The sequence below is a fragment of the Calliphora vicina genome, chromosome 5 (genome assembly GCF_958450345.1).
Source record: "Calliphora vicina chromosome 5, idCalVici1.1, whole genome shotgun sequence".
NCBI lineage: Eukaryota > Metazoa > Arthropoda > Insecta > Diptera > Calliphoridae > Calliphora > Calliphora vicina.
The window spans coordinates 26742278-26765356 of NC_088784.1; the positions used below are offsets into that span (position 1 = coordinate 26742278).

Consider the following 23079-nt stretch of genomic DNA (forward strand, 5'->3'; position numbering starts at 1 on the left):
AACTAGAACCTAAACCTGAACTACAACCTGAACTAGTTCTGTTCTAGTTCTGTTCTAGTTCTGTTCTAGTTCTGTTCTAGTTCTGTTCTAGTTCTGTTCTAGTTCTGTTCTAGTTCTGTTCTAGTTCTGTTCTAGTTCTGTTCTAGTTCTGTTCTAGTTCTGTTCTAGTTCTGTTCTAGTTCTGTTCTAGTTCTGTTCTAGTTCTGTTCTAGTTCTGTTCTAGTTCTGTTCTAGTTCTGTTCTAGTTCTGTTCTAGTTCTGTTCTAGTTCTGTTCTAGTTCTGTTCTAGTTCTGTTCTAGTTCTGTTCTAGTTCTGTTCTAGTTCTGTTCTAGTTCTGTTCTAGTTCTGTTCTAGTTCTGTTCTAGTTCTGTTCTAGTTCTGTTCTAGTTCTGTTCTAGTTCTGTTCTAGTTCTGTTCTAGTTCTGTTCTAGTTCTGTTCTAGTTCTGTTCTAGTTCTGTTCTAGTTCTGTTCTAGTTCTGTTCTAGTTCTGTTCTAGTTCTGTTCTAGTTCTGTTCTAGTTCTGTTCTAGTTCTGTTCTAGTTCTGTTCTAGTTCTGTTCTAGTTCTGTTCTAGTTCTGTTCTAGTTCTGTTCTAGTTCTGTTCTAGTTCTGTTCTAGTTCTGTTCTAGTTCTGTTCTAGTTCTGTTCTAGTTCTGTTCTAGTTCTGTTCTAGTTCTGTTCTAGTTCTGTTCTAGTTCTGTTCTAGTTCTGTTCTAGTTCTGTTCTAGTTCTGTTCTAGTTCTGTTCTAGTTCTGTTCTAGTTCTGTTCTAGTTCTGTTCTAGTTCTGTTCTAGTTCTGTTCTAGTTCTGTTCTAGTTCTGTTCTAGTTCTGTTCTAGTTCTGTTCTAGTTCTGTTCTAGTTCTGTTCTAGTTCTGTTCTAGTTCTGTTCTAGTTCTGTTCTAGTTCTGTTCTAGTTCTGTTCTAGTTCTGTTCTAGTTCTGTTCTAGTTCTGTTCTAGTTCTGTTCTAGTTCTGTTCTAGTTCTGTTCTAGTTCTGTTCTAGTTCTGTTCTAGTTCTGTTCTAGTTCTGTTCTAGTTCTGTTCTAGTTCTGTTCTAGTTCTGTTCTAGTTCTGTTCTAGTTCTGTTCTAGTTCTGTTCTAGTTCTGTTCTAGTTCTGTTCTAGTTCTGTTCTAGTTCTGTTCTAGTTCTGTTCTGTTCTAGTTCTGTTCTAGTTCTGTTCTAGTTCTGTTCTAGTTCTGTTCTAGTTCTGTTCTAGTTCTGTTCTAGTTCTGTTCTAGTTCTGTTCTAGTTCTGTTCTAGTTCTGTTCTAGTTCTGTTCTAGTTCTGTTCTAGTTCTGTTCTAGTTCTGTTCTAGTTCTGTTCTAGTTCTGTTCTAGTTCTGTTCTAGTTCTGTTCTAGTTCTGTTCTAGTTCTGTTCTAGTTCTGTTCTAGTTCTGTTCTAGTTCTGTTCTAGTTCTGTTCTAGTTCTGTTCTAGTTCTGTTCTAGTTCTGTTCTAGTTCTGTTCTAGTTCTGTTCTAGTTCTGTTCTAGTTCTGTTCTGTTCTAGTTCTGTTCTAGTTCTGTTCTAGTTCTGTTCTAGTTCTGTTCTAGTTCTGTTCTAGTTCTGTTCTAGTTCTGTTCTAGTTCTGTTCTAGTTCTGTTCTAGTTCTGTTCTAGTTCTGTTCTAGTTCTGTTCTGTTCTAGTTCTGTTCTAGTTCTGTTCTAGTTCTGTTCTAGTTCTGTTCTAGTTCTGTTCTAGTTCTGTTCTAGTTCTGTTCTAGTTCTGTTCTAGTTCTGTTCTGTTCTAGTTCTGTTCTGTTCTAGTTCTGTTCTAGTTCTGTTCTAGTTCTGTTCTAGTTCTGTTCTAGTTCTGTTCTAGTTCTGTTCTAGTTCTGTTCTAGTTCTGTTCTAGTTCTGTTCTAGTTCTGTTCTAGTTCTGTTCTAGTTCTGTTCTAGTTCTGTTCTAGCTCAGTTCTAGAACCTGAACTAGAACCTGTAGTGAAATCGGCAACACTGGCGCAACCTTAAAAATGCTTTTGTATTAAACAATTAACTTTGTTGTGCGCGAACGGAAATGGGGAGAAAACAAGGAAAACAAAAGAAACACAAAAAAAAAATGGGGATGATAAAATACTTAATTTGTTTACCCACAACAAAACCAAATTAAACAAGAGTCTTCAAATTATTTGACTGTAAGGAATTTCATGTATCTTTGTAGATTAAGCAAAAAAAAAAATAGCAATCAAATAGCCAAGGCGGAATAGGAAATTGTTTGAGTAGATGGCTATGATACATCATCAAAAATCAAAAGAGATTATCCTAAAGAAACTTTAATAAGTTAAACTTAAAGAGAATACTTAAATAGATTAATGGTCATGGAATTTATTTAGTTTGAAAGTTTGTTTGATGGCCTTTCATTATTCAAAATAATGTGTAACAGATTAATTTGTAACTATGTCTCAGCAAATTAATTCAAGTAGACAAAAATTAGAATTATTTTGATACACTGTAAAGAAAAATGGCCCAAAATTCGAGAAATTAAATGTGTTGTTTGTTTAGAATGAAGTCTAGATAATATTTCAATTATTCCGTATTTTATTTAAATACAAATTTGTTATATCTTATTTGAAAACCCTATACTAAGTACTACATAATTACTAAGCATTAAAGAATTCATTACAGCAAAATATAAAATATATACTGAAACTAAACAGAAAAATAATAATTTTTCAATAGAATCGTAAACAAAAGAATGTTACATCCATCTTTCCTTTTTGAGACTTTACGAGTAGATTTTCTGTTTCTTAATTTTAGCATATTTATGGCAAAATATAAAAAGAACTACTTGAATTTCTTTACTACATAAACTCTTGATATTCTTATAATTAGTTTTTGCTTTTGAGTCCTTTGACTTTCAATGCTGGGTTTTTTTTTTCGTCTCATACAAAACCACATAAAAAGTCGAAAGAAAATTATTAACAGCAAAATTTTGCAGTAATTAATAACGAACATTTTTATGAAACAAGTTTGTTTGTGGACATCAAAAACACAGGATTAAAAAATATAGATTAAAATGAGTAGAGAGTAATGAAACCTACATCAATTGGATTATGAGACATTCTTGTCATAACCTTTATCACAGTAATGAGTCTTAAGAAAAAGTTGGGCAATTAAAAGAAAACTTGTCTTAAATCTCATTAAAGATTTAAGCCTTTTAAGGCCTTATGTTCCAAGCAGCCGAGAATTTTAGGTTAATTTTAAGGCGTTACTTTACTAACTGTTAAATAATTTCATTTATCATTATTTCTCTTGTTTTGTCCTAAATAAATAATGTTTTTTTCATTACCTTAAATACTATAGACATTATTTTATTAAAAATTTTCTTATTATTTTCATATTTCTAATAGAATATTTAAAATATGAACCATCTAAACCATACCTATATAATAGTATTTGAGTACATATTTGTACCTACACTACGTATACTTTATATTAATTCATTTCGCCTTTGTAAAGAACTCATGCGAACAGGTGGCTGCAGGAAAAAATAAATTTCAAAGCGTTGAAGCTAAAAGTTGTAATATTGTTTGATATATCTAAATAGAATATTGCAATATATTTCGTATTTTGTATTCTTGTTGACCTAGTTAACTTGAGTGGAATATACAGTGGTAGAAAAAATACTAGATCTAAGAAAAATTTGTATTTTTATAGCCATCATCAAAAAAGATGGGGACCCCCTCAGAAAATGCTCAGTACATTTATCATGAGGGTGTTATTTTGTATTGTAGGGAGGTCCCCCTACAATGTAGGGGGACAAAAAGAACTTCTCGCACAAAACATTTTATTTATATAATTTTAAGATATTTTGAAGTTTTTACTAAAAATCCTATTATTCAGCAGTTTTACCCAAAGATTTACTCCATTGTTGCAGCGATACAGTAATCGTCCACTGATATTTAGGGCTTTTATCAACCAAGGTTCTTCACTTGCCCCGATAGACCAGTCGATAATGTGCTGAACTATTAATCTGAGTGTTGCGAGTTCGATTCCCGTCAGAGACTCTGGGTGTATCTGCAGACAAGCAAAACGCTTCGCAGTTTGTGTTTGTTTAAAAAAAAAATTAACAACTTAATAGAGTGGGGCGCAACTTTATTAAACAGCATATAAATTATTTTTTTATTATTCATTTTATCCATAACAAATCTTTTCATATTTCAACAAGTAAAAAAGCTATATTCAACTGTGCCGAATCTTACCCTTCAGCAAATTATACTTTAAAAGAAAAATTTTAAATATTTTTAGGTAAACTGAATTTCAATTTTTTTCAATTTCTTATTGAAAACAATGCTGAAAATTTTTTAACTTTTTTTTCCAAATTTTAAATTTATTTTCCAGATTTTGACCCATTATAGGACCGACATACTATGACCTATATAAGTTGCAAAGGCCTTTGAAATGTCTATCATTAGATATCCATATTGTCTATATTAATGGCTTAATAATCCAAATATACAGTGTTGGAAAATATAATACGGACAACATTTAGTTTTCAGTTTTTCTTAAATTTTTATTTTCAGACTCATAAATAAAAAAAGCAAAATATGCATAAACAATTCAATTGGATTAAAAAAATAAAATTTATTATATTCCATGAATTTAAGTCCAAAGACTGGGAGGGAAAATCTAGGACATGCACGTTGTTCTCTTGAAACCATATCTTAGGGTTAAAGTACTTATTTCGAATTGTAAAGCAATTATTTGAATAAAGTTTTGTTGAATTTTGTTATCATATATTGAATTTAATGTTTCACATTTTGTATTTGCCGTGTGGTCACACTATATCAAATATTTTCATGAAATAATTGTTTGATCAAATAGAGCGAAAACAAACATTTTTTGCTCTGCATGGCGAAAAATAAAAGGAGAATATTTAAGTATTTTAGTCACTAAATTAGATACACAATTTCATTATTTTTTTTTAAAACATAAATACATATTCAATATTTCTTGAACATTTGTTATTTAAATTATTTTCATTAAAAAAATTGCATCAATAAATTAAGTCTTCTTCTTCACATAAAAGTCATTCAGCATAGAATGACATACTGGGAGAAAAACTAATTGAAGACATGAAGTCTATGTTGCGATTTTTGCTTTTTATGCGATATATATTTGTTTACGTTTCACATAGTCTGATGTTTGATTATTTTTTATACATAGTACATTGAATTTTTCTATTCACAAAATTTAAAATTGCTCAAATGTATTGAATATTTATTGTATTTGTACAGATTGAATTTCAAATCAAAGAAAATAGTTTAGACATACTTACATAAATAGTATGATTGGATTGCAATTAAAAATTAATTCTTAAACAGTATGATCTGTTTAATTTTTTTACTGCAGAATAAGAATATGTCTAATAATATTTTTTACTTTTCTGATTTTGTTATCATAAAACAATTGTTATTCTAAATCTTTAGATAATACAATTGAATTGCAATTATTTAAAAATTTATGTAAAAAAGATAAACAATTCCGTAAAATTTTATAATATTTCTTATTCTGAATGAATAAAGTTTGGAAAAACTCGTGTTCGATAAATAATATTTAATAAAAAAAATCATTTCAATTATGAATTTCCTTTTTCAACCCTGGTATAACAAGTAGTCTGACTTCTCTATTTTTCAATTGACGATTAAATATAGTTCAATTCACGTTAATAAACACACAGAATTTTATAATTTTATTTTAGACTTCTAGCTCATTTTAATTTCCGATTATTGTTAATTTTACCATAGTAATATTCGTTTTGTTTGAACAAAAAGATTTTTAGTTCAAAATCCAAACAAATACAATAAAAAAAAATACAATTATACCTACAAATTTTAATATTATTTAATAATATAATTTAATAAATAAACATTTAATAATTATATTATTAAATTCTTCAAACTTGAGTTCTTTTCGCGATTTGTTTTCATTACTTAGCTATTTTTAATTTAAGATATAGCAACACTACTTTTGCGATAACACATGATGCAGCAGCTGTTATTTGACGCTGTTTGATCTTGCAAATGAATTGCAAGATCAAATAAAAAATTACCCAAAATGGATGAAAATATTTGTTGTTTAGTGGTCACATATTGGTCACATTACAAGAATGTTTTCTTATCGGCAAATAAATTTGTTTGACCAAATTCAGCTGTTTTCTTGTTTGCCATGCAAAAATATTTTATGTTCAAACTAGAAACATAAAATATTTGACGTTTAAATAAAAGTACTGAAATTTCACAATTCTTTTAATTGTAAAGCAAAATCTAGTAATATTTTAATTTCTAGAAATGTCTTCTTTATTGATGAAAGAAATTAATGTTTTTTTGCAGCTTTATTTAATAATTATTTAGAAAAAATATTACCATAAATGTGACCACAAGGCAAATATATTTTCCCCTTCGTGTGTTTGATAGTATTTCGGTGTAGTTTGATTAAACAAATATGGCAAATAAATGTGTACAGTGTGACCACAAAATCAACCCATGAATTATTTGATGTAGTTTTGATCAAACACATGAAACATCTTGTGTCAAATAATTTGCGTAGTCTGACCCTACCTTTAGGAAGACTAGAGGAGTGCTTTGAGGCGTTATCCTGCATAAACTACCAGGCAAGAGGCATTTCCTCTTCGGCAAATGGTAGCATTTAATTCTTAAGTATCTATTCGTAATCTACTGCTCACATTTTTTCTTTAATCCAAAAAATTTAACCGACTTTTTATCTGTTAAAGATAAATGCCTACTATTTTACACCAATAATTTTGCCAATATTTGTGATTATAATTATTAATATGAGCTTGAAAAATTCAATGGTTGCTGAATTTTGTCCTAATGAGTCGAAGGACGACATGGTAATAGACAAAACTAAAGACATTACTGAAACGAGTCTTTAATCAGAACTTAACAAAACCATTGAAGTATTAGAAATCTAAAAAACATGGTTAAAAAAAGTTTAATTAAAACTAAAAAAAACGTTTAAAATGGAAGCATTTAAATTACATTCTTTTTTTAAAAGATTATTTCAGAAGATCTCCCTAAAATCGAAAAAAGAACTCACATGTGTATATATTTATTTATTTATTTATTGTTTTGTTGAATTATTATGTTTTGTTTGTTTTTTAAGTTTTTGTTCTTTTTATTGACAAAATGCTTATATAAGTATACAGAAATCGTGTTTTTCTTTTCAATTTAAAATTAAAATAGAAATTATTCGGTTAATCGAATAATTTAATATTAACCGATTAAATCTAAACCCCGATTAATTATTTGCCCGATTAACCGATTAATCCAGAAACCCGAGTAATTGAATACCCTACTATTTATACATATAAATAAATAGTGAATAAATAAAAACCTACAATTAAGTAATTTTTTTTTAAATTTATTTCTCATTGAGATAATTGATATGTTCAGGTTCTTTAAAACGCTTCAGTATATCGTGATGTATGTCTTTTTTTGATTTCAAAAAAGTTTTCCTGAGAGTTGAAATATATGGATCCGATGTATACATAAGCCTGTTAAAAACATCTTCGTTCGTAGCTTTTCTTGAGCATTTTCTTGCTATTGACCAGGGCAACCAAAAATATGCTCTAAAAAAATGCACTTAATATGCACTTAAAAACGAAAAATATGCTCTTAAAATATAAAAAATATGCACTTAAAAATAGTTGGTTATTGTTTGATTTCAATGTCTTATTAAAAATAATATAAGAAGTAAATAAAAGTTTGTTTAGTAATTAGTTGCATAATATTGTAGGGAGAGGATACCAAGAATTTCTTTAAAATCTACTTTATTATCATTTGAATTATGTTTCGAAATCACTACACAGAAAAAATTATATTTCAATTCAAACATTTATCCCATATTGAAATGGTTTCAATTATTTCATAATTAAATCAAGTATTCATTTGCTCAAAAACTAAATTTCTTGATATTTTCTATTGAATTTTGAGTTTTGAATTTCAAATACAAAAATTATTGAATACATAATTTTCGTAATTGAAACACAAAAAATAACAAAAATGTGTTTTCAATTACGAAAATTGTGTATTCAATAATTTTTGTATTTGAAATTCAACCAATAACGAAAATTGTATATTCAATTGTCAAAATAATCAAATTCGAAACTCAAAATTCAATAGAAAATATCATGAAATTTAGTTTTTGAGCAAATGAATACTTGATTTAATTATGAAATAATTGAAACCAGTTCATTATGTGACAAATATTTGAATTGAAGCGGTTTAAGAAATATTTTTTTCTGTGTATAGAGAGCGTTTGTAATTGTTTGGTAAAAAATTGCATTGGATTTTGGAGCATACATCATATATGAAGATTAACATCTAAATTTGATTTCCAAAATTTAAACAGAATTATCAAAAAGCCTTACAATAGTGAAATGATTTGTTTTCTTTAAAACTGCGAAAAATAAAAAACTTTTTTTACATTTTCTATGTTTTTTCCTTTCTCATCAATTGATTGTTTTTTAATGATTTCCTAATATCTTTGTTACAATTTGTGTAAATCTATCAACGTGTTTTGAACGTAATATTTTCGATGGATCTTAATATTCTGAACATTTGCTGAAAAGTTGTTTAATTTTGCATTAGTGGTAATCTGTTAACGCCCAACCATAACTGTCTCAAGCCACCTTAGTTTTTTTTAAATGTATCCAAAATTTTGTTAAGAAGTTGCCCATTTTCTTTTAATTTTTTATGTATTTTTTACTATTTGATAAATTTTGATATTTGTGTGTGAATATTTTTAATTTAATTAAAATATATTGAAACTAAGATCCCTTAAGTCAATGAAAATTTAATGAAGATAAGTCGATTATGGGTACTTTAATTTTTTCTTTAAGTAGCTTAGGCAAATTATCATTGGACCTTAACAAAATTGTAAAATATAGAAATGAAAAATTATTATACAAACAATAAAATTATATTTAGAAAACAAAATAATGGAAATAAAGAAAATATGCCACACAAATATGAAGTTATGTGTTAAATATGCAAAAATATGCTATAAAACGCAATATATGCAAAAATATGCAGTCAAATTGCAAAATATGCAAAAATATGCACTAACAAATCGATGCCAAAATTCTTATAATTGTCTGAAACGGATAAATAACTAACTCATATGCTTATACGATGCACAGCAAAAAATATGATATTGCATATTTTTGGTTGCCCTGCTAATGACACTTTTGGAGTGTCATTATGTCCATGGATATTATGTCAATGGACACTGTGACATGCCACCAAAATACGACCAAAAAAATGTTTAGCTTGTTCTAAGAAGGGCAACCCGTGCCGACTTTCGATTTAGTTTTGAGGTGCATTTACAAAGGAAAAATGCATTTTTTCAGTTTTTTTTTTAAATTTTTGCCATTAAATAATTACTTTTGCAATTTAATTTAAAAGAATCGCAATGTGAACATAATTGTCGTTACAATAAGATATAAATGACAAAAATTGGTTAAAAAATGTTAAAGTTATTAAAAAAATCGACAGGCCATTAATGTGTCTCAGGCCACTAGAACAAGAAATGTAGGAACAAAATTAACATATTTTGAGAAATATTAAAACATATATATTTCTCAAACGTATATGAGTTGTTACCTTCATAGGATGCAGTTAACCTATTCGCAGGTATGACCAAAAAAAATATTTTTTTTAACGGCAGTTTCAAAACTCCAATTTCAAATTTTTAAAAATTTTATTAAACAAATTTCAGAATTTTTTGATCATCACTTGGGGATTTATTGCCAACATAATAGGGAATAAAAATGTGAAAAATTATGTCAATACCTCCTATAGTTTTTCCGTACCTGCAATTTAAATTTTTCGATTTTCGAGAAAAACTAATTTTTTGGCCATATTTTGGCGAATGAGCCGAACTTCCTTACTGTTATGATTTTTAAGTAAAACCAATTCAGAATATAATAGCCTAGGTCAATTTAAATATACTCTGAATGTTTTACTTAAATCTTGAGGGTCAAATGTCAAATTTTTCAATATTTGGAATTTTTCATGGAGAGATAGCGAAATATTATATATTTTTGGGCCGATTTTGATGAAACTTAAGAAAAATATAACATGAAGTATAGTATTTACAATAACAGTACAAAAATGGAAATTAACCCTTAATAGCACTTGGGGTCCAAATGAACCTGAACTTTTAAAATCACGAAAAACACAGTAATTTTGACCCCAAGTGATATTAAGGTTTAATTTCCATTTCTCAAAATATGTTAATTTTGTTCCTACATTTCTTGTACTAGTGGCCTGAGACACGTTAATGGCCTGGCGATTTTTTAATAACTTTAACATTTTTTAACCAATTTTTGTCTATTATATCTTATTGGAACGACAATTAAAAAAAATTACGTACAGATTTCGATTCTTTTAAATTAAATTGCAAAAGAAATTATTTAATGGAAAAAATTTAAAAAAAATTGAAACAAAATGAAATAAATGCACCTCAAAACTAAATCGAAAGTCGGCACGGGTTGCCCTTCTTAGAACAAGCTAAAAAAATTTGTTGGTGGTGTGTCAGCATTTCAAAAAATTTAATTCTAAGGGACACTCTAATATAGATAGAATAGAGAATTTGCTAATGTTAAGAAGTATTTTGTATGGTATTAAAAGTCTTATTTTAATAAAAAAAATTCAGTAAATATTGAACGATTTTAATGCCATCTAGTTTTGAAAAATATGAGACATACAATTTTAAACAGGACGTTCTCTAAGCTTTCAGAAAACTATGAAATACTTAATTTTATTTCCATTATATTTTGGCCTATGAAACGAATCATTGTGCATTATACTCATATCAAACAATTATCTATTTCTCTGTATCCTACAAAGCAGATGTGTTACTTTGTATCTTGTATATCATGAATTTCAAGTTTGTAAAATTCAACAATTTATGGTTTAATAGTGAAAAAATATACTAAGAAAAAAATGTTGTAAATTGCCTTTAAACAACTTGTGATTTTCCTTTTTCACATAAGATAAGAAGAAAAACTACCATTTCTATTACATCTTATTAATTTAAAGCAATGTTTTTTCATTTGGTATTTAAATTCCATGATAAAATTGTTTCCATGACTATTTTATTAAATTTATGGTCATTTTTATTTCTATACTATGTTTTTTGTTGTTTTTTTCTTCTTTTTTTTTTTTTTTTTTTTGTTAAGTATATAAAATCTTTCATTTGTACAGTAATAAAATTCCTTTATTTTTTTTTCTTCTTCTTATTTTATAGACCTTAACCATAAACAAGTAAAAGCCTGGATAAATAAAAGGGCATTGCAGTGTAACTCTAGTGGTTTTCCATTTCGTATTTTCTCAGTAGTGGGGCAAAAAAAAAAAGGGTCATGTAAAATTTATAACTTGATGTGAGAACAAATAACAAGCGAACACAACAACGAAATAGTTGAAGTAATAGGAGCAAAAGTGCCATCCTAGGAACGAAAATAAAAGACAAGAAACGGAAGTGACATCTTTATAGTGGTGGTTTTTTACACACGCAGAAACACTCCAGCAACCAAAGAAAGAAACTATAAATAAACACCGAGTAAAAAGTAAAACACAACGAACTAACTGCTACTCTGAGGCAACAACAACAACAACAAAAATGTCAGCTTCAGTAATAGACACATTTACAACAACACTCAGTAGTTTATACAACAGCAACAACCAGGTCACCATCTCCCCCTCAGCAGCCACCACAGTAACCACCTTTGCAACGACTTTTCTCAATGATTCATGGTTACAAATTGAAAAAACCGCTTCTGCATTAATCGCCTCTAGTATAACAGCAGAACATTGGAATGATACCTGGCTGGACAGCTCCTCCACTACTAGCCGAACTAGTGCAGCAGTTATTAATAACAATCCCAGTCTTAGTATGATTGCAACACAACCAACCAGCAACTTTAGCAGTAGTGATGATGACAGTGGCAGTAGTAATGGCAACATACCAGCCGTTGTTGCCAGCATTTTTGAGAACATTGTTAATGCCACCACAATGTCCATAGTTAATGCCTCCTCCTTCACCTCCTCATCGTTGGATGTTGATGTTGCGACGGCAACAGAAACCCCTTATGTACCATATGTTATGCGTCCCGAAACTTATATTGTGCCGGTGCTATTTGCCTTTATATTTATTGTTGGAGTGCTGGGCAATGGCACGCTAATTATTGTCTTTTTGACGGTGCGACAAATGCGAAATGTACCCAATACGTAAGTAGCAATTTAAAACAAAGTATTTAAAAGAAAGTATAGTCGGTCTATCAAGACCATATAATACCCTACACCCAGTATATTTGTGCATTCTTGTTATACGCGACAAAACCTACTAGAAAAATTATATCACTTCCCAGGTATTTCTACTTCATTCTTCGTGAGAAAGTATAGTTTGTCATTCCGTTTGTAATTTCCTCAATATAATTTTCCGACCCTATAAAGTATAGATATTCTGGATCCTTATAGATAGCGGAGTCGATTAAACCATGTCCGTCCGTCTGCCTGTTGAAATCAATTTTCTGAAGACCACAGACATCTTCGGTATTCAAATCTTTAATAATTGTGTCAGACATGCTTTCGAGAAGTTTCATATTTTAAATCAGCAAAATCGGTCCACAAATGGCTGAGATATGATGAAAAAACCAAGACAACCTCGATTTTTTACCTATTTTTTACCTATATCTAGATTACTAAGTCATTAATATAGACAATATGGATATCTAATGATAGATATTTCAAAGACCTTTGCAACGACGTATAGACCATAATAAGTTGGACCTACAATGGGTCAAAATCGGGAAAAATTTTAATCCGAATTTTTTTTCACCAAAAAAAATTTAAAAAACAAAAAATTTTTTTTTTAAATTGAAAAAATTTTAAAATTTAAAAAATTTAAAATAACAAATCGAATTAAACAATTTTTCACCAAAAAAAATTTAAAAAACAAAAAATTTTTTTTTTAAATTGAAAAAATTTTAAAACTTAAAAAATTTAAAATAAATCGAATTAAACAATTTTTCAAAAAAAAAAAAAATTTAAAAAACAAAAAATTTTTTTTTTAAATTGAAAAAATTTTAAAATTTAAAATAACAATTCGAAAATAAATTTACAAATAATAAAAAAAAAAAAAATTACCTAAAAATATTTAAAATTTTTATTTTGAAGTATAATTTGGTGAAGGGTATAAATATTCGGCACAGCCGAATATGTTACATGTTCTATCATCAATCAATGAAATATATAAAATAAAATCAAAATTTTTAAATTTAATATCCGAAAACTCACTTTATTAATTTTTATTTATTCTATTGGCTGTATGACTTAAAACTGCGGGTTTTTTTTAAATTTTTCAGCCAATTTAAAGTCAATTTTAAGTAAATTTTTCAGCCTAACCACAAAAGTTTTAAAGTCGATTTTAAGTCAATAAAGTTGACTATTATTTTATATAATATATATAATTAAAAATGTTGTTTTAATATTTTAATACAGTGAATGTCACTTAAAATCGTACACCATCGTAGTCAAATTTTATTCATTAGTTTTAGAAAGTTGATGTTTTGGAAATATTTTAAAATGCTATTTTTATATTGTGTGTGCTATTACCTATCAGAAAATTGGGTATAATTTTAATTGCCCTTATCCACAAATAAAAAAATTGGGTAAGACTGTCAGTGTCCAGAATATCAACGCTTCATTTAAAATCGTAAAGGCACTAAAAAATAGCAAATGATACCCTACAAAGTATTAGGATTATTTAATAATAATTGTACGAATTTAAGTGAAATATGAATTTTGTGATGTCCTTTAATTTCCATCAATATTTTTTTTAAGAATTGAGGTTTTGTTAACTTTTTTGTTGAAATACATATTTTTTGTTCCAATTAATAAAATTACTTAATTTTGTATATAATCACCCACCTTAAAGTATACCGATCGACTTAGAATCACTTTCTGAGTCGACTAAACGATGTCCGTCCGTCTGGTTGGCTGTCTGGCTGTCCATGTAAACCTTGTGCGCAGAGTACAGGTCGCAATTTTGAAGATATTTCGATCAAATTCGGTACATATTATTTTTTCGGCCCAAAGACCAAGCCTATTGAAACTGGCTGAAATCGGTCCATTATTTCACCTAGCCCCCATACAAATGTCCTTCCGAAATTGGACTTTATCGGCCATAAATGTTTAATTTATAAATGTATCTCCACAAATTGCGCTCCAAATAAGTTTTACATATACAAAACTCATGTCACCAAATTTTGTTACGATCGATCCATAATTAGTCATAGCTCCCGCTTCCGAAAATCACTTTAACGTGCATAAATCGCTTAAAAATGTCGGTATACTCACAAAGTTCATTATAGTAAACTTTCATATAGATATAAATCACACGAACTAATTTCATGGTGATCGGTCCATAATTGGTCATAGCCCCCATATAAGGCCAATTTCTGAAAATCACTCAAAAATATAATTTTTGAAATTTTAAAAGAAAAATGTTTTTGCTTTTTTACTTAGTGTAGGGTATTATATGGTCGGGCTTGAACGACCATACTTTCTTACTTGTTTTTCTTTTAATTTTTTGAAATTTCTTTTTTTTGTTTACATACATTCATTGAAAAATATTTTCATTTATTTGAATGTATGAAAATATTTCTTATGAGAAAAAAAACAAAAAAATTAACATTAAAATTTCTTTTATAGTTAGGGTGAAAATTTTTAATTTCATATCCAAACATTCACTTTATTTATTACATTAATTCATTATTATTTATTCTAATGGCTGTGTGACTTCAAAATGCGGAATTTTTTAAAATTATTTAGCCTAATCACAAAAGCCTTAAAGTCGATTTTAAGTCCATGGAGTTGACTATTATTTTAAATTTCATACCATAAAACAAATATAATTTAAAATGTTGTTTTAATATTTTACATTTTGATTTTTTGAAATTTCTTTTTTTTACTTACATTCATTGAAAAATATTTTTTTTTATTAATTTGTATGTATGAGTTGGAAAAAGGTTTGATAGCTATTTTTGATAATATTTCTAATGGCACGATAAAAAAAAGTTCTATTTTAAAATAAAAACGACAATAACAAAAACAAGTAAGCTATATTCGGCTGTGCCGAATCTTATATATCCTTCACCAAATTATACTTTAAACTGAAATTTTTAAGTATTGTTTTTAAATAGTAAACAAAATTTAAAACTTTTTTTAACATTTTTTTTCGAAATTTTTTTTTTAAATTTTTTTTTTATTTTATTTTATTGAAACAAATTTTTTTGGTGAAAAAAAAATTCGGATTAAAAAATATTTTTCCCGATTTTGACCCATTGTAGGTCCAACTTACTATAGCCTTATATACATCGTTGCAATGGACTTTCAAATGTCTATCATTAGATATTTATATTAATGACTTAGTAATCCAGATGTAGATCAAAAATAGGCCTAAAATCGAGGTTGTCCCGGTTTTTTTCTTATAGCTAAGCCATTTGTGGTCCGATTTATCCACCGAGCCAGAAGAATTCCCGATATATTGATGTATGAATCATGTATATAAGTTATTTGGGGGGCTACGGAAAGTTGATTTCAACATACAGACGGACATGGCTATATCTTCTTCGCTATCTACAACGATCCAGAATATATATACTTTGTGGGGTCGCAAATGAAAAATACAAACGGAATGACAAACTTATATGTTCACTTGCCACTCATGACGAAGTGTATAATGACAGATATGTATCCTTCGAAATGCCATATAAGTTATTTTAAACCAAAACCGAGTTACAAAAATGCATAGCATCAGGCTTTCACATGATTTCCGCAGCAGGGTTTAATTGGATTGGGCCAAATATGCGCAATATTATTGTGGTTTGTGGATATTGGTATGAGTCAATAAATTGTGAAATCACATTATACTTTAAGGTGGGTCTTAGACTAATATTTCTGGACGTTACAAACATCAGCACTAACTCACAATATCCACCCCACTATGCTGGTGTAGGGTATAACAGATAGAGTAAAATGTATTTGAGACGAAAATTTACAGAGTTTGAGGACTTTACTATCATTTCTGTTTCAAACTTGTAAGAACAGAAAGTATAGTCGATCAAACCCGACTCGTTTACATTCATAAAAGCTCTAGAATTCGAATATTCTAGTTTGTCTGTTAATATCATTCATTAAACTACTCGAAGGAAGATGGCGCTGTGTATAAATAGTGGCTGCATTGCAGTCGTTAACATCAACTGTTATCTATTATTAAGTGTGTGTATTATTGCGAATTATAAAAAAACACATAGTGACTATTTAAACTCTTGTTGTGTAAATTTAAATAACTGCTTTTATTTGCAATCAAAAGTATCCGGTTATAATGTAACATGTTCATTCCAGCGACCATGGTATCTCTCGTCCATCCCTTATAAATCTTGATGGAAACGTTCTCTTTGTTCTTTGCTATACGATAAATGATTTTCAGGAAACTTGTCTAATTGACTGATGTACTTTTGTGTACTTTGGTTTACTTTTATGCTCATACTACATCCAATATTTTTAAAGCTAATTCAAAAGTCTATAATTAATTCCTCATAATTTTGAGCCTTCTGATTTCTTAAGAAATTTTTCACAAAGGCAACAAATAATTTCCAATCAGCTGCATTTAAATTATTCAGTGAATGCATGAAATCGTTGTTATACCCTTTACCATCGTGAGAAGGGTAAATATAAGTTTGTCATTCCGTTTGTAATTTCCATAATATAATTTTCCGACCCTATAAAATATATATATTCTGGATCCTTATAGATAGCTGAGTCGATTAGCCATGTCCGTCTGTCTGTCTGTTGAAATCAATTTTCTGAAGACCCCAGATATCTCCAGGATCCAAATCTTCAATAATTCTGTCAGCCATGCTTTCGAGAAGTTTCATATTTAAAATCAGCAAAATTGGTCCACAAATGGCTGAGATATGAGGAATCGATCCCCTCGATTTTTGACCTATATCTCGATTACTAAGTCTTTAATATAGACAATATGGATATCTAATGATAGATATTTCAAAGAACTTTGCAACGACGTATGTATATAAGACCATAGTAAGTTGGACCTACAATGGGTCAAAATCGGAAAAAATATTTTTTTACCCAATTTTTTTTTCACCAAAAAAAATTTTTTTTTTTTTAAACTTCAAAAAAAAAATTAAATTTAATAAAAATTAAATTTAAAACAAAAAAATTTTAAAATAACAATTGGAAAATTTTTATTTTTCAAAAAATGAAAAAAACAACTTTGGAAAGAAAAATAAATTTTTTTTACCTAAAAATATTTAAAATTTGTATTTTAAATATAAGATTTGGCACAGCCAAATCTTACTTAGAATGATTAAAAACCAAAAAATTAGTTTTATTTTATTTGATGCTGTTTGATCTTACAAAACACTTGTAAGAGTAAACACGTCAAACAAATTTATGCTAAAAAGAAGGGTGGCCCTTAATAAACGAAAGTTGGATTTTGGCCATTCTCAACCCCCAGTTTGCTGAACATTAGTAAAAAAATCATCCTGAAAAAGTTTTAGGTAAATCGGTTGGGGTTAAGACGTGCCGCAAGCCCTCTGAAGTTTTGAGATGCATTTACAAGGGGAAAAAAGGATTTTTTTTTCAGTTTTTGTAAAAATTTTGCCATTAAAAAATTACTTTTCCAATTTAATTTAAAAGAATAAAAATGTGTACGCAATTGTCGTTCTAATGAGACATAAAAAACAGAAATTGGTCAAAAACTGTATATGGTATTAAAAAATCGCAAGAAATGTGGGAACAAAATAAACATCTTTTGATAAATATTAAAATAAAAGCTCATTTATACTTAAAATATGTCCATATTTACTTGTATATGAGTTTTTGTCTTCGTAGGATACCGTTAACCTATTCTTAAGTATGAACAAAAAAATAAATTTTTTTTAACGGCAGTTTCAAAACTCCATTTTCAAATTTTTAAAAATTTTGTTAAACAAATTTCAGAATTTATTGATCATCTCATTGGGATTTATTAAGAATATAATAGGGAATAAAAATGTGAAAAAATTATGAAAATATCTCTTATAGTTTTTCCGTACCTGCGATTTAAATTTTGAAATTTTCGAGAAAAACCAATTATTTGGCGAATGAGCTCTATTTACTTACTCTTATGAATTTAAAGCAAAACTTATTCTGAATATTATAGTCCAGATAATTCTAAATATACTCTGAAACTTTTACTAAAATCGGAAAACGTTAACCCTTAAATCGTGAAGGTCAAACGTAAAATTTTTCAATATTTGGAATTTTTCATGAGGACATTTGTATGGGGCTAGGTGAAATAGTGGACCGATTTCAGCCAGTTTCAATACGCTTGACCAAAGTAAGACATCTCGAGTATGTTACATTTTTAAAACGATCCTATTTCTTTGTTTTTGTTAAAAATTAAATTTTTAACTTTTTTTGGGAAAAAATACTTTTTTCTTTTTAAGTTATCTAAAAAATTTCTTAGAAGATGTATAAGGAATTTATATTTTTTGAAAAGCTAACATTACAGTAAACTTTCTAAATGAAAATAAATTTGGAAATTGTTGATACCAAGGGGACCAGGTCCATCTAAAAAACGCTTATTTTTTATGTAAAATTCAAATTTAGGGCATAAATTCTTAAATCACATAGTCGATATCAAAATATAGTAACCAATTTTAGATGGCCGAATATGTTCTTAATTATTTTTTGAAGGGTTCCGATAATCCCACTCCTGATATGGATGTTAAGCAAAAAAAAAACCAAAAATTTCCATTTTTGGGATTTTTCAAAACTCGTTTAGGAATTGTGGGATTTCTGCAAAATTTTGTTTTTATTTTTCAAAATTTGTTTTTATTTTTCCATATTGAATAAAAAATATCTATATAATTGTATAGATTTATTAAAAAATTTTCATAAATAAAAATTTAATTTCAATTTGAAAAATTGTTATCTTCGCAAAAACTAAAAAAAAATTTTTTTTGTCATATTTTTGAAAAAAGTATTCCATGAATTTTTTAATTGTATACAATATACAAAATCCTTAATCCATTGATATACAACATGTCTAACTTACGTTTCTTACGTGACAAATCAATTTAATTATAATCGACCAGGTATGGATGCTGAGAGCTTGTAAAACAAGTAAGAGAGCTATATTCGGCTGTGCCGAATCTTATATACCCTTTTTTAAATATTTTTATTTAAACAAAATAAAAATTTTTTTTTTTAATGTTTTAAAAATTTTTTTTTTCCAAATTGTTTTATAATTTTAAAAAAAGTTTTTTTTTTGAATTTCTTTAATTAATTTTTTTGGAAAAAGAATTTATGACAAAAAAAAATTTTTGATGAAAAAAAAATTCGGGTTAAAAAATATTTTTTAAATCGTGTATGTAAGTTATTTGGGATCTTCGGAAAGTTGATTTCAACACACAGACGGACAGACGGACATGGCTATATCGATTCCGCTATATATAACGATCCAAAATATATATACTTTATGGGGTCGCAAATGAAAAATGTGGAAATTACAAACGGAATGACAAATTAATATATACCCTTGCCACTTATGGTGAAGGGTATAACAAGTAAGAGATCTATATTCGGCTGTGCCGAATCTTATATACCCTTCACCAAATTATACTATAAAATAAATTTTTTTAAATATTTTTAGTAAACAAAATTTTATTTTGTTTTTAATTGTTTTTAAAATTTTTTTTTATCGAAATTGTTTTTTAATATTTTTTAAAAAAAAAGTTTTTTCCAAATTTTTTTAAAAAAAAAATTAAAATTTTTTTTTTCTTTTAAAAAAAATTTATGACAAACAAATTTTTTGATGAAAAAAAATTCGGGTTAAAAATAAACATCGTTGCAATGGACTTTGAAATATCTATCATTAGATATCCATATTGTCTATATTAATGACTTAGTAATCCATATATAGATCAAAAATACGTAAAAAATCAAAATTTTCCCGGTTTTTTGCTCATATCTCCGTTATTTATTGACCGATTTTGCTGATTTTAAATAGAAAACTTCTCGAAAGCATGTCTGACAGAATTATTGAAGATTTGGATCCCGAAGATATCTGGGGTCTTCAGAAAATTGATTTCAACAGACAGATAGACAGACAGACGGACATGGCTTAATCGACTCCGCTATCTATAAGGATCCAGAATATATACACTTTATAGGGTCGGAAATAAAAAATGTAGACACTACAAACGGAATGACAAACTTATATTTACCCTTCTCACGAAGGTGAAGGGTATAAAAATTTAAAAAAAATCTATCCATAGAATTTTACCATTTTTGTACTACTGGAACCACAATATATCAAAATTGTGTAGTGGTTTAAAAAGCCTCCAAAATTTTTTCGTTTTTGTTGCCCTGTGTTATTCAAAGGTTTATATTTGATAAACCTTTGATAAATTTATAAACTGTTTATGCATATGGGGATAAATCTGTGTACATTAGGATAGCCCTGCAAACAGATGTGGTATTGCCAAAAAAAACTGAAAGTTTAATAGTTTTTAAAATTCTATTCCAGCTAACGCTGAGCTGGTTCAAAAACAAACAGAACATTTTAAGGATTTCTTGTTTCTTTGCATATCTGTTGCAATGTATAATTTCCTTTTACTGCACAGTTTCCTATTTATTAACAGTTTTGTAAGAATCTTGCAATTACTAACTTCAAACGTGTTAGAAACATTTTATTTTAAGCCTTAATATTAGTTTCATTTGTGCATGCAGTTGTTGGTCTTCTGGTTCATCATTTAAAATCAAGGATACAGGTAACAAGCATTACCATTTCATTTAACAAATCCTTTATGCATTTAAGACAACCTTGGTAATAATTCAATGCAATATTCACAGCAATATTTAGTTACCCATTGTCTCTTGTAAACATCATCTAATTGTTACCCCATTGTTGAGAAATAGAATTTGAATTTGAATTATTATAGATTTAATCATATGAAGCCTGAATAATGAAATGTTCTTTATAAGTTTAAAAATTCATATTTTAAAATCTGTAGTTAGTTTTTTTTTGAATTTTAACGCTTTGAAGTTTTAATCGATTTAAAAATTCTAAAAGTATTCCATATCCTCTAACAAAAATATTGAATGAAGCCTTATTTGTTCATATCTTAACAAGAAATAATTACAACGAAAAACAAATTGTTAATTAATCTCTACAAAGATAGTAAAAGAAGCAAAAAGACTCGTTTAATTGAATAGAAACCCAAAATAAGAAACTTTTATGCAACTCATGCTGCATGCAATCATTTCATAAGTTAATATTGATTCATGTTACGTGGGTATATTGGAAAGGAAGTGTATATATAAAGTAATTTTTAGAATAAACTGACTGCTAGAAATTGTCGAAATACCTGAAGCTATAGATCTACTATAAAGAGATTTTTAGAAATTCGAATGTTTGGGGATTAAAAATGTTAAAATTATATTGAAACCATATTTCATATAAAGAAACATAGAAAATAGCAGATACCTGCACCTTCAGATACCTGGTATTTTTTTGAAATTCGGCACTTTTGAGGCCGAAAATTGTAGTTTTGTATCTTCTGAACCAACAAACATAGAAATAAATATTAAATTATACTCTTCACTTATGAAATTATAGGGAGAATTCATCCCAAAACGCACATAAATTTCCTATAGATATTACATATTTAAAGTGTTCAACAAGCTTTTTGACTAGAGGCCCTCTCTAATCTAGAGATATGACGTCACTGGTGTTGGAATTTTGTGCCAAAAAAACGTTATATGCAGAAAGTTTTGCTTTACTTCTTTAAATTTAAAACAAGTAAGAAAGTATGGTGGGTCAAGCCCGACCATATAATACCCTACACTAAGTAAAAGAGCAAAAACATATTTCTTTTAAAATTTCAATAATTTATATTTTTGAGTGATTTTCGGAAGTGGTCCTTATATGGGAGCTATGACCAATTATGGACCGATCACCATGAAATTAAGTCGTGTGATTTATGTCTATATTAAAGTTAACTATGTTGTATTTTTGTGTGTATACCAACATTTTTAAGCGATTTATGTACGTTAAAGTGATTTTCGGAAGCGGGTCTATATGGGAGCTATGACTAATTATGGACCGATCGTAACAAAATTTGGTGACATGAATTTTGTATATATAGAACTTATTTGGAGCCGAATTTGTGGAGATACATATATAAATTAAACATTTATGACCGATAAAGTCCAATTTCGGAAGGACATTTGTGTGGGGGCTAGGTGAAATAATGGACCAATTTCAGCCAGTTTCAATAGGCTTCGTCTTTGGGCCGAAAAAATAATAAGTACCAAATTTTATCGAAATATCTTCAAAATTGCGACCTGTACTCTGCGCACAAGGTTTACATGGACAGCCAGCCAGACGGACGGACATCGTTTAATCGAATCAGAAAATGATTCTAAGTCGATCGGTATACTTTATACTTTGGGTGTTAGACTAATATTTTTGGGCGTTACAAACATCTGCACAAACGCATTATACCCTCGCCACTATGGTGGTGTAGCGTATAAAAAGTGCCGCTGTGTTCCATAGGTTTCAACATGCAAGAGATGACCGCCCAGGCTTGCCAAAAAAGTTTGAAGGCCAAGAATTGGTGGCATTACTCCATGAAAATAGTTGCACAACTCAACAAAAGCTTGCAAAATCATTGGCAGCTACTCAAGCAGCAATTTCGAAATGTTCGCGAGCAGCTAGATTCATCCAAAAGCAGGGAAATTTGGTACAATACGAATTGAAGTCGAGAGACCTTAAAGGACGATTTTTTATATCTCAAATGCTGCTCGAACACTATAAAATAAAAATCAATTTTGGACTAAATCATTTGATAAACCGAAGCGTAACAGATCCTATGTGAAGGCAGACCAACCAGCCGAATCGAAACTAAAGCCAAATAGCCATGGCGGTAAGGTAATTCTCTGTATTTGTTGGAAGCAAAAGGGTCCTATCTATTATGAGC

General features: G+C 28.4%; 1 protein-coding gene across 1 annotated transcript in view; it reads left to right on the forward strand.

Moving 5' to 3' along the window:
- The first annotated feature begins 11282 nt into the window (after positions 1 to 11282).
- Positions 11283 to 23079, forward strand: part of CCHa1-R (CCHamide-1 receptor) — a 65490-nt gene continuing 53693 nt past the window's right edge. The window contains exon 1 of the mRNA XM_065512123.1: positions 11283 to 12253. Coding sequence (XP_065368195.1) covers positions 11646 to 12253 — 608 coding nt within the window. The 5' untranslated portion in view covers positions 11283 to 11645. The remainder of the gene's footprint in view (positions 12254 to 23079) is intronic.